This window comes from Elephas maximus, chromosome 13 (assembly GCF_024166365.1).
Source record: "Elephas maximus indicus isolate mEleMax1 chromosome 13, mEleMax1 primary haplotype, whole genome shotgun sequence".
NCBI classification, from domain to species: domain Eukaryota; kingdom Metazoa; phylum Chordata; class Mammalia; order Proboscidea; family Elephantidae; genus Elephas; species Elephas maximus.
Window position 1 is genome coordinate 45,816,524 of NC_064831.1, and position 12,563 is coordinate 45,829,086.

At 38.8% G+C, this 12,563-nt stretch overlaps 1 protein-coding gene across 1 annotated transcript in view; it reads right to left on the bottom strand.

Moving 5' to 3' along the window:
* The window catches only part of CCPG1 (cell cycle progression 1), a 44,164-nt gene that overhangs the window by 2,973 nt on the left and 28,628 nt on the right, over positions 1 to 12,563 (bottom strand). The window contains exons 6-8 of the mRNA XM_049852628.1: positions 10,551 to 10,805; positions 4,028 to 4,149; positions 243 to 1,642 (exon numbers count right to left, since the gene is read on the bottom strand). Of these exons, the coding sequence (XP_049708585.1) occupies positions 243 to 1,642; positions 4,028 to 4,149; positions 10,551 to 10,805 (1,777 nt within the window). The remainder of the gene's footprint in view (positions 1 to 242; positions 1,643 to 4,027; positions 4,150 to 10,550; positions 10,806 to 12,563) is intronic.

Here is a 12,563-nt window from a genome sequence, read left to right on the forward strand (position 1 = left end):
TTTTTTAAGGTAAGAATTAAGTCATTTGCTCAAGTCAAACTGATACATGAAATTTTAAGTTTGTAATAGCTATAATTTTAAAATTTCATCTTTTGCTTTCATTTTTTTCTGATTTCTCAGTGGCAATACAGTATGCCTTTTACAAATATTAATCTTTCAAGAAACTTTATCAAATGATAAAAATCTACCCAAACTGTAGGTGTCAAAAACTATTATGATAACATGGTGCTATGTAAACCGACCTGGGTCCATACGGAGGGGAAAAAGTGTCACCAAGGAAGTGTCTATATATATATCCATCCAGATTCTCAAACACGCCATCATTATCTATGTGGTACTCCTCCAGGGCTTTCAGATAATCTTTAACATCACTAACAAAGTCGATGAAGAGCTTCTGATCGTGTATAAAGACACCATTTAGGAAAAACTGATTGATGAACTGATCAAGTTCTTTCCAATGATGGAAACCATCCAGTTCTTTCAATAAGTATCTCTGTATTAACTGTCTAAATTCGTCTATCCTTACCGGATTCAAGGCTACATTGAAAAGGCTAATGGATTCCTGTCGAGCACAGTCAAATACGTCAGAACAACCCTTTCTCAAAGAACGATCATTTTCATCACAGTCACGCTCAGCACCGCATTTCCCTGAAGGTGTGTTTCTTCCAAAGTGAAGGGGCTTTTCCTTCCTCCCCGTTCTCTGCACAGTAGGGCCTCTACTATTCTGGTTTTGTGTGGTTGTCTTATATTGCGGATGGAAATATTCACGATAAACTGTTCTTGATTTTTTAGCTGCAGCTTCTTTTGTAGCACCGAATTTTTTATTACCCTTTTCATCAAAGATATTCTTGGTGGTATCTTTGAAATGTCTGAAAGTAGATTTAACTGAATCTGAGAATTTTTTCAGATTTTCTTTGACAGCTTCTTTAGCCTGTTTGATTTTTTCTTTATGATGCCTCACAAATTCCTTGGTTGAATTCTTCATTGCATCAAATGTTTCCTTAACTGAACCCAAAAAGGTTTCCTTTGACTTATTTTTAGCCCTGTGGCCTCCTCTGCCACCTTTCTTTTTTCCATCAGTTTCTTGTTTTCCATTTTGATCCTTTGCCTCAACATACAGTCTTTCCCACAAATCAGAACGCTGCTGTTCAAAGGTAAGCTTCTGCTCCAGCTCGCTAAGTCTTCCCCGTAAGGTTTCTATTTCCTTTTTTTCAGTCAGTACATTGGTAGAGTCCGGGTTGCCATATGACTGACTAGTGCTTAACTGCTGGACTTCCACCCTTAAGGCCATGGTTAATAGTCGTTCTCTGTCCAGTTCCCTCTTTAGGGTCTTTGCTTCTGCCAGTAAAGTCTCCCTTTGATTAAGAAAGCTGTGTGTCTTCTTCTTTTCCTCTTCTAAATGCTGCCTGAGTTTCTGGTTTTCTGTAACTAATTCAGTACTTGTTCCTTTATCTTCTAATATCCTAATCTGTTCTCTTAGTTTCCTTAACTCTTCCTGTAATGAACACAAGGCTTTTTCTTCTTTCTCTAGAGATATTCTTAAATACTGATTTTCTGTAGCAAGGTTCTTTTTCTGAGTTTCAAAGGACGTTTTCTCTGCTTCAGTCAGGGTCCAACACCTTGCAAGGTTTTTCTTCAATGACTGTTTTGAAAAGGAAGAAAGAAAAATGTCAAGTGCATTAAAAACTAAAGTTAAATCTTTAAGATACAGAAATATCCCATGAACTTTCTTTCTGGAAAAGCTATCCTTTGGGTAGTGTTTTCCATAGTATAAAAATGAGAAAATACAAAGATCATATGCAAGAAAATGCACAGCAGAGGACTACGCCGTACCAAGAACAAGGGCAAAGTGAAAAACATCAAAGACGGGAAAGTTAGCTCGTGTGGAATTTATCCCTAACGGGATTTTTTAAAAGAGATCATATGAAATCTTTACTGGTTTGGGGCCCCATTTTACAAGTTAGGAGAAGAGTATAGTCCTTTTATCTTTTGACTATGGGACTCAATCTCTCCTGAGAAGGCTTCTGGAGAATTTAGGCAGGACTAAAGGCTTCTCTGATGTTTGGGTGGGGGAGATTATCTTTTATAAAAAGTAAAATTACCGCTTGAGCTGACTTTGGGCTTCAAAAAATTATTGGTAATAACTGCACCCTTTGAAGAAACACTTCAATAATCTCAGCCCCATTTAAAAGATCTTAGTCCTATGCAAATTAACATTTCTAGGGTCAGGGGAGGTCTGCAGGTGCTTTAAAGGACAGACTCAATCTTGGTAACATTATAACTAATTTCCCCAATTTCAAATAAACTTCTGAAGTGACTATAACTCAGACTACCTATGTAACTCTGAAACCAGCACCCCAGACAGAGAGAAATCATGTTTGGTCAGGTTTACAGAATTTAACAGCAGCTCAAAGTAGCCTTGACTGACCTGATTTTTTTTTCAACGTGCATTAGTAACAAACACTAACCAAAACCAGCAGAAAATTAAACAATATGCTTCAGCAGGTCAGTGACAACACCGTAAATATACAGATACAACATTATCTAGTCAGTTAAAATATCTTAACATATAAATCTCCAAAATGATACTTAAATTTGGCTTAATTTATCACAGACATTACGGTGATCCCAAGTGAATCCAGAGCAGCAATATATCTAGTTGCAAAAAAAAAAAAAAGTCCTTTGGAAAATAACCACCTGAAACGGTTGCTATACTATCTCATTAATCTTCAGAGAACAAATTAAAATTTAAAACGTCATTACAGTCATTTCATCTCCTCTCCCTTCGTGAGAGATAACGACAGTTTCATCGACCCAAGAGCAGCGGACTAGCGAGAGAACAGGCTGACGTGGCGTCATCTTTAAATGCGTGAGCACAGGCAAGCCACAGAGTACTGGAAAGTACAACACTCCTCATCTGACAAACTCAGTAATCGTGAAGTGAGTGACTGTTAGCAGGTGCTGAGCAGTTCTTCCACGGAGATCTTCAACATGGGAACTACACTTAACAGAGAGACGAGAGATCTCCAAAAACTGACTCTGAAAGAACCACGCATGGCGAGTCTCCTACAAGCCAGTGCCATCCTATGGAATCAAAAACCATGGTGAAGATGGAAACAGCTACTCTTTTTATAACCACCTGTGATCTAGATGGAGAAAAAGGAACTATTTACAATTAACTTCAGTAGTGCCTTCCTGAAAGAAATACTTTGGATGTCAAATTGGATTCATACACACATTTTGAAAAGGATTTGGAGGAACGGAGCGAAAAGAAACAGCTTACTTTTCTGCCATGAATTTTTCAAGTCTCTATAACCTTCCCAGGGAAGCATTAGATAAGAACAGCTGTTTTGCTGGTCCTTGTAAACCCACAAAGGTGTTGGGTAACTGGACAGAACGGACAGAGCCCTGCTGAAGCTAGGTGGGTTTCAGTAGCAAAGGGTAACCTGCTCCCTCCTTTCCATCAGAACTAACATGAGACCAGAGCAAAGGGACTGGCTAACTCCTCCCCTGGTCCAGGGAGGACTTTGGAGAAGCTATAATGCCATACTCTCTTCTTTTCCTCTCACTGACTGAAAATGTTTTGTTTAAATCTGTAAAAATAATATTATAATACAGCATGAAAACCAAAAAAAAAACAAAGCATGCCTGTTGCCGTCGAGTTGATTCCGACTCATACAGCACAGTGGTTAGGAATAAGGGCTTTGGAGTTAGATACTTGCAGTCAAACCCAGCTCTTGCCAGTTGCCAATCTTGGGGAAGTTACTTACCCTTTTTCACCTATTAAAGGAAATTAACACTTGCTTACTTCACAGTATTGTGAAAAGAAATAAAAGAAATACCGTATATGTATATGATGCATTTATGACACTAACCACCAAAACCAACCAAACCCGCTGCTACCGAGTCAATTCTAACTCAGTAATTTTACCAACGTGATTCCTGACTTACTAATCCACACTGCACTTGTCTCTACAATCATCACTGGGTATCATAACTATTTTTCTGTATTCCTAGTTGTATATACCTTATAGTCTGTCACGGGCTCTTGTTCCTGTTGACATTGAGAAAGATAATCCTTCATATCATTCAGTTCATCTTCATGTACCTTTCTGACCATCTGTTGATGTTTCTGAACCTGAATTGTGCCTAAAATGAAAAATTTCATGAGGGGTATATAACACAGACATTGTGATTACCAACGTTCTAAAATATATAATAAAACATTTAACCAGACAGGATCGTTTTCTTCAAAGTATCAGTATTTCACAGTTGTATAAAAATTCCCACTACAAAATGAATAAGGGGAAACTCAGGCATCACTCAGAGGACGGGAGTGTTAATTGTGTCAATCAAGCACACTTAGGCAGGTCACTATCCTTCTGACCAACAAGCAGGCCACCCACATTACCCTAACAAAGAAGACAATCTTGCTATAATGTTTTTATCCTACTGTGCGCCCCCTGAGTACCTATTAAAGGCACTCCAGGTTTTCTGGGGCGCAGGGGGAGGGCGATCTTTGAAGTAGGTAAGTGTTTCATCCTCTTCCACAGAAAAACAAACCATGATGTCTATTCACAGACTAGAGTCAACAAGGAACAATGAAAATGAACTTTTTCCTCACCGTATTTTGCCTAAATGATAGACACTTTCCCATACAAGTCCAAAAAGTACAGCAGGGAAAATAATTGGCTAACTGTAATTATTCACCATTCTGAAAGGCAAATCTTCATGAATTCTGCAATGGTTAGGTCTGTACTTATAAATACACTTTAAATTTCAAGTCTTGCTTCACATAGGCCAGCCAGGTTGATACGGCACTTCCTCCTAACCTAAACAGAGGTGTAGCTGGAAGTACAACTCAAATGGCTATCTCCTGCTCTGACCACAAGCTAACTTCCTACCACTCTGGGCCAACCTGAGCTCAGTGGTAGACAGCGCTACTCATTTTTCATGATTCCACACACAGACATCACAACTAGAGTACACACCTGTCCCTACCGCAGCAGTGATAAAGGAATCCTAAACCAACTAGGATTCTCTCTGTATTTTCACCCTAAAAAAGTTAATTTGCCAAAACATGCTGCGCACATGCCACTACATGCTTCATGCATAAGCACACACACACACAAAAAAAAAAATCCACTAATCAAAAATAAGGCAAGATGCATTTGGCAACCTTGTACCTACTGAGTTGCACCACTAGGTAAAGACATCACAGAATTTTGCAACAGAAGGATGTGATAGCTTACTATTTCTTACATTACTGCTAAGTTATAGTTCCCAGATTAACAGAAAACTTCTATTTCAAACTACCCACTGGAAAATAACCTAAAACTGCATGTTGAGATTTGAATTCAAGGAACTATAACATATGCTTGATAACTGCCTTAGTGTGACTTTTTCCTGCATTTTCAGCTACCTAACTGTAAAGTGTTACTGCCTGTTATGAACAGAATTGTTTCCCCCAAAAAGGTATGTGGAAATCCTAACTCCTGTATCTGTGAATGTGACTTTGTTTAGGGAAACAGGGGTTTTCTTTGATGTTATCAGCTGAGTTAACAAGGTCATACCACAGTAAGGTGGGTCCTTATCTCTTCTGAGTGGTGTCTTATAAAATATATCCACAAGCCAAGGAACACAAAATCTGCCCAGGGCAACTACCAGAAGCTGAAAGAGACAAGTAAGGATCTTCCCCTAGAGTAGACCGAGAGCAGAGTCCTGCTGATGCCCTAAATTACCCTGAATTCAGGCTTCTAGTCTACAGAACTTCTGTTCTTCAAAGCCACCCACTTGACGGTATCTTGTTATGGCAGTTCCAGGAAACCAAAACACGCACTGCACTGGGCAAATCTGCTGCAAAAGACCTCTTTGAAGTGTTAAAAAGCAAAGATGTCACCTTGAAGGCTAAGGTGTGCCTGACCCAATCCATGGTGTTTTCAATCACCTCATATGCATCCAAAAGCTGGACAATGAATAAGCAAGACCAGGGAAGAATTCATGCCTTTGAATTATGGTGTTGGCAAAGAATAATGAATATACAATGGACTGCCAAAAGAACAAACAAATCTGTCTTTGAAGAAGTACAGCCAGAACGCTCCTTAGAAGCAAGGACAGCGAGATTTCATGGACATGTTATCAGGAGGGATCAGTCCCTGGAGAAGGACATCATGCTTGGCAAAGTACAGCATCTTCAAAAAAGAGGAAGACCCTCAATGAGATGGATTGACACAGTGGCTGCAACAATGGGCTCAAGCATAACAAAGATAATGAGGATGGTGCAGAACCGGGCTGTGTTCTCTTGTGCATAGGGTCACTGTGAGTCGTAACTGACTCCACGGCACTTAACAACAGGAAACCAAGGCAACCCAAAGCTCAACGCTGGGCCTCCTGGTCGTGTCTACAAACTCCACCTACCCTTACTGCGTTAACCCACAGTCATGGCTTCTGCTATCACTCTTCTAAACTGCTCATCTATAATCTCCACCTTTCAGCGGAGTGTCCAGTCAATACATACAGCTCCTGAAAATCAAAATTCAGCTCCTGCCCTAAACCATTAAAATAAAGATGGATAGAAACAGATCAAACTAAGCTCACCACCTATTTACATAAGACCTATGGCTGCTAACCAAAAGGTCGGCAGTTTGAATCCACCAGCCCAGCTGCTTCTTAGAAACCCTATGGGGCAGTTCTACTCTGTCCTGTAGATTCACTACGAGTTGGAATCAACTCAAGGGCAAAGGGTCTAGTAAAATCCTTCCCTAGTATCTTCCCCAACCGCAAAATTAAAGCAGCTAGCACACTGCCTGGATTTAATAAACAAACCACTAATATCCCAAGTATTCAGCCTCAAAGTCATTTTCCATTATTTCTTCAGTGTCCCATCTTTCAAACTTCTATTTCTACCGTCACTATAGTTGCTAAGGCCCTTGTCACCAAATATCTGGATTACAAAACCTCCTAGCTGACTATTCTAGTTTTTCCCATACCACTTACCTTTCTGTTCTTCCTTCACTTTTCCTCTAAAAACCAAACTGTCCTACCCCGATTCCAAGACGTTTTATAATATACCAACATCCCACCTATTCTAACCTTATATTCTAGTTCCTAAATACTCATTTTGCTGTAGTCCAGCCAGTCTTTTTACTGTTCCCAAATCCAGCAAGTTTACCTTTTCCTTAGGTTAACAGGTTCTCTGTTGCTAGAATGTTCCACCTTCCTTTCTGCCTATCATAAGCTTACTTAGACTAAAAAACCAGTAAAAGATTCATAAAATTCTACCACCTCCAGTTAGTGTGTCCTTTGGGCTATAATTCCTGTCTGTGGCACGTAATATAGCATATTCTTATGCCATCTGCTCCGGATCAGGGCAGCCTGTCACTACTTAAAGCAACTCAATGAGAAGATACAATCAACGGAATTCCACTGATTACTTAGAATATGGGCAGTCTATAATTAAAGAGTAAAAGGGAAGACAGATGCTGTACACATTAAGTTTTTTTTAAACTTTTCATACCATACTTGGTTTTAAATATTCATCTACTAAGTTAAAAATCTGAGTTACTTCTGTACTTGCTCACGATTAGCCAGCCTTATACCCTGTGAGCTGGCATGAGCCACCACCTCCGCAATGATAATCCTAAAGGATTAGGCAACTTTCTATGTCACCAGTTGTTACTGACTTAGTATTTATGACTCCTTATATAGGGTCGCTATGAGTCGGAATCGACTTGACAGCACTGGGTTGGGTTTGGTTTTGGTTTATTGTTAACATAAGGAGCCCTGGTGGTGAAGCGGTTAAGCACTCAGCTGCTAACCAAAAGGCCAGTGGTTTGAACCATCCGCTCCATGGGAGAAAGATGCGGCAGTCTGCTTCCATAAAGATTTACAGCCTTAGAAACCCTATGGGGCAGGTCTACTCTGTCCTATCGGGTCACTTTGAGTCAGAAGTGACTCAACGGTAACGGCTTTGGGAAAAGGTACCATAGAGTGTCCCTAAAGTAAAAGTTTACACAGTAATCATATGTGGCATTGATGAACTACTATACCTCAGCTTCCAGTGGTCAGCATCTCTCTTTCAGAAGCCCCTTCAGAGCCTGAAGCAGCGCCGAGCACCTGGAGTACACCTTACTATGCTCAGTTGTGCTGGTTCTCACTCCTCCCAGTTTAGACACACTGCTCCAAATGTGTCTGGAGTCAAGACTGGTAAATGTGCTGAATGACTCACTTAGGTAGTATGTTTTTGTTAAATTATAAGGCAAATAACTGATTATGGAGCGCAACGAAGATGAGAAATTCAAACCAGTTTTGTAATCAACCCCAAAGAGTTCTTAAAACGTTGCTATTAATGCCATAACTAAGAAAAAAAAACCTGTGATATCCTTTAAGTAGTGACTTTGAAAAGCTAGCAGCCATTCAGTTTTGTGTGTTTATTAAACCAACCTCGTGACTAGACAGACCTATTTAATACTACCTCACACAAGCTTTTCTCATTTTGAAAAAGCTAACGCAAAAAAAAGCATATGGAAAGGTTCTATTAAATATAATCATTAAAGTAAATTTCACAAGTAACCAAAATCCTTGACTAAGAGGGAAATAACTTTTCAACTTTCAAAGCAATTCTCTCTACATCAATCTTTCTACAAAATACTCAAGGGCCATGCGACTGGTGAGGTTTTCAGGGCAGGTGAGTTGGGTTAATGTTAAAGTCACTATCCAATTTTTTTAGTAAGAAAAAAAGATTAAGACCTTCTCCTTTGTTACCTCCATGTTTACCTGTGGGGGGAAAAATCATACTCAAAAGACATACTGATGTATTTGCTCCAGCTGAAGACAGTAAACAAAATTAAACATATATTTCAAATCAAATCTCATTACAATAAACTTCAAGGGAAGATACAAATTGTAGCATCTCAGTAGAAATTCAAGTAGGAATTTACCGGGTGTCTAAATAGTTATATTAATATAAACTTATATACAAACAGAAATACATTTTACTGACCCTAAACTAAGCAAGTATTGACTACCTTTACAAAGTTTATTCTAACATCACAGATGTTGAAATTAAATGTCTTTTCCACCCATCAACACAGGGTACCTGTCATTCTTCAATCTTTGCATTCATATTTTTGCAGTAACTGGTCATGCTACAGAAACTTGTGTGTGCCTCCAACAAAGAGGGTAAGCCAAGAGGCTGTACACTCGACGTGACTCTCACAAACAGAAACCATCAAAGGAACTGCTTAGTGCCACCACAATGAAGGAAGGATCTGGCTTGCTCAGCCCTTTTATCCCACGGCCTAGGGTACTCCCTGCACAGAGCAGGTGGGCAATAAAAAGATAGAGAGATGCTGAATGAAACACTACCAGGGTTCCCAATGGATACATTATTTATAGTACAGCTATCTATACAGTGTAAAAACATAAGAGCACCCATGTAACTGCTAATCTATAAATCAGTAAAAGCAAAGTTGATTAACTTAATTTTACGTATCTAATTACATACAGAATTGTATCACAACTGGCCCTTTACTGAAGACACGTCTCTCTCTTTGTTAGCAAAACCAATTTTGTTGCAAGAAGTAGCAAGAAAGGAATATTCAGAAAACCAAACTGTAGATTACGCAGACAAAAAAACCTAAAAAAAGTTAATACAAAGCAAACTAAAATTTGCGAAGTTAAACAAAACCTTAGACTATTTCTTTTTAGTGTTTTCCCCCCCCAAAAAATCCCAAACAGAGCAAAAAGTGTGAGTGTTCAGCTCTCAAACACTTCTGTCTTTGTTCAAATACAGACCTTAAATACGAAATTCAACAGGGAGGCTCTTAAGTAAAAGTAACACCACATGGAATTCCTTCTTTTTCTCACCCAAGAGACTTTTAAGAATTTGAATTAGTGAGATAATCAATCTACAGAAACACTAACAGCTGTAATACTGAGCAAACTGTGAGGCTAAACTACAAGCAAACGAATTAATGCACATGAATCATGGAAGAGCAATGAATGTCAGAAAACACGATGCTTTCGTGAAACCTGAAAGTAGAAGTAATAAAGACTAATTATTGTGACATTTCAAATGTAATTATTTCAACTGGAATTTAATTAACGGTAATCCTCCTAATTTTAAAGATGGTGTGGTTAGTTTGTGGTTCTAAATTAAATGATTTCCCTTGTGGTGAGCATTTCAGATTTTTAATCTTCCATCTTATTTTTTAAAAAGCCGTAAACACACGTAAAATAATCCTTATGTTTCTTAAATAAATAACTACTGCATCATGTAAATGAAGATAGTCTTGGGAGACAGGCAGCACAATCCCCATTTTCCTGTGAGAAAACGAAAGCTCAAACAAGCTGAAAGTGTCCCAAGATCATATACTAATGATGGCACTGAAAACAATCCCAGAATTCCTCACTCAGAGGCGTCTACATGGGGGTCACTAGGAGTCAGAACTGATTCGACAGCACACAACAACGGGCTTCCGTACTACGCTGCCGGTTTATGTGTAACAAATGTTCAAGTACTTACCATAAAAAAAAAAAAAAGTACTTACCATAGAAATGTCCAAATCCCATGCTGACTGCAATCACCAAAGCAAGTATAACACATTTATTAAGACCACTACTGAACTGGTGCTTATGCAAGTTCTCCTTGGAAGGGTCAGTTTCTTGTTCAGGAGGCAGCCGCTCTTCAGATTCTGAGCTAGAAACAGTCTTCTTCCTAGCTCGGCGCCGTCTAAAAGCAGGACTGGGCTGATGACCTGTTTCATCACTACTTGATTCATCGTCGCTAGGTTGAGATGGAAAAACTATTTTAAAAAGAAAAACGTAGGTATTTAAGTACTAAAATTTTTAGAAAAGCATAAATGATTTAGAATTAACGACGATCCCTACATACCTTTTTATATGAGACAGCCCAAAACAAAGACAAAACACCACAAAAACACAAATATTCAAGTTTATCAACACAAAGCCAAAACCAAAGATTTCAACTGTGATACACAACAATCTCGCTTTTGAGGGTCTATCTACATTTTTTTGTTTTGTTTTGTTTTTGTAGTTTACACCATTAGAGAAACAATCATTCATTCTTGTAGCCTATTAAACTTCATTGCTAGTAAGCCATAAATAAGTACTATTTCCAGAAGGAAAAAAAAACTGTCTTTCAATTTCAAACAGAGGTAATTTAAACTCAACTGTTTAGGAAAGTATACAAGCAATTTCTGTGACTCACAAAGAACAATAAATATCAGAAGTCATCCTTGGCTTTATCTGTTCCTAGTTCCGTTTCCGTCCTACTAGCCCACGATCAAAGTTCAGGATGCTGTAAGTGTAACACAGGTTTCCAGAAGTCAGATGAGCCCTTCCCTTCGACTGCCACTCTTACTAGACGGTTATCAGTTTTACCCTCTAGTAAACATGTCAGCATGAGGAAGTGACACAACAGCTTTCCCAACAGTCAGGACTAGTCTGGCGCTGCTGCTTTATGAAAAGAACGGCAAAGAATAACAAATCGGAAAAAAAAAAAAATCCCACAAGAAATCTCAAGTCTTGGGAACATATCTGCTGGAAAAATCACCATTTTTTCAAATGCGTTATTTAACACTGCTCCGTATCAACAAGCTGTTGACAGAGAAGATCAGATCACTCCATAGTGATTTCCACAGACCAGTTAAAAGAAAAAGCAGTAAACTTAAGGACAAACTGTGAACTTGAGTTTGATGCAAAGAGCTCCAAAACAGCAAACATTCATGCCTCAAAAAAGCAAGACAGTTTTTCAGAACCCAGGATATCCATGCCACAGGAAAGCTGGTGATACGGATTAGGCGATGCTTTTTAAAGTTGACTCACGGAGGATTCAGGTAACTTTCACGCTCACAACAACAAACACAAAGACAGAGGCACGACTGAACTGACGAATATTCCTAACATTCAGTAATACAGATGCCTCTGAGAGGCTTTTGGTCGTGACCCTTTGCCCATCATGTTTATCTGGTTATTCTTGATCACTAGTTTTTCCAAGATGCCATCACCTCAGCTGTGAGCTTACATTTCTTGGACAAAGAGAAAGAAAGGAAGACTTAAACAAAGCACGACAGAGTACAAAGGCATTCAAGATCATAGCTGGAGTATTTCAGTCAGACTTTCTGACATAGATAGGCAAATGTAAAAACAGTCAATATTCTTTACAGTTTCAACTCTACATTTACACACCACCTTCATTATGTAAGTCAACAAACCAGTCTAACCCATATTAATAAGCTCACATCTTACATAATGCTTCCATCTTTTTTTAACCCATACATATGATAGCCAAAGTATTTTTGTTTAAACTTCTTTTAAAGCTTAATTTGGCCCACAGTCCAAGATGCAAGCAATGCAAAAGGCATGCACTAAGCTTAGCCAGGTTTTTTAAAAGATGAGTTCTGAACACCTGTTTCGAGTATCACAGATGACGACAGGTATCTTAAAAGCACTAACACAGTACATGTGACTAGGCACATTCAGCTCTAGAGAAGCTGGTCAGATTTAGTCACACCACCTTGGGAAGCGAGTTGGCTAGGAAC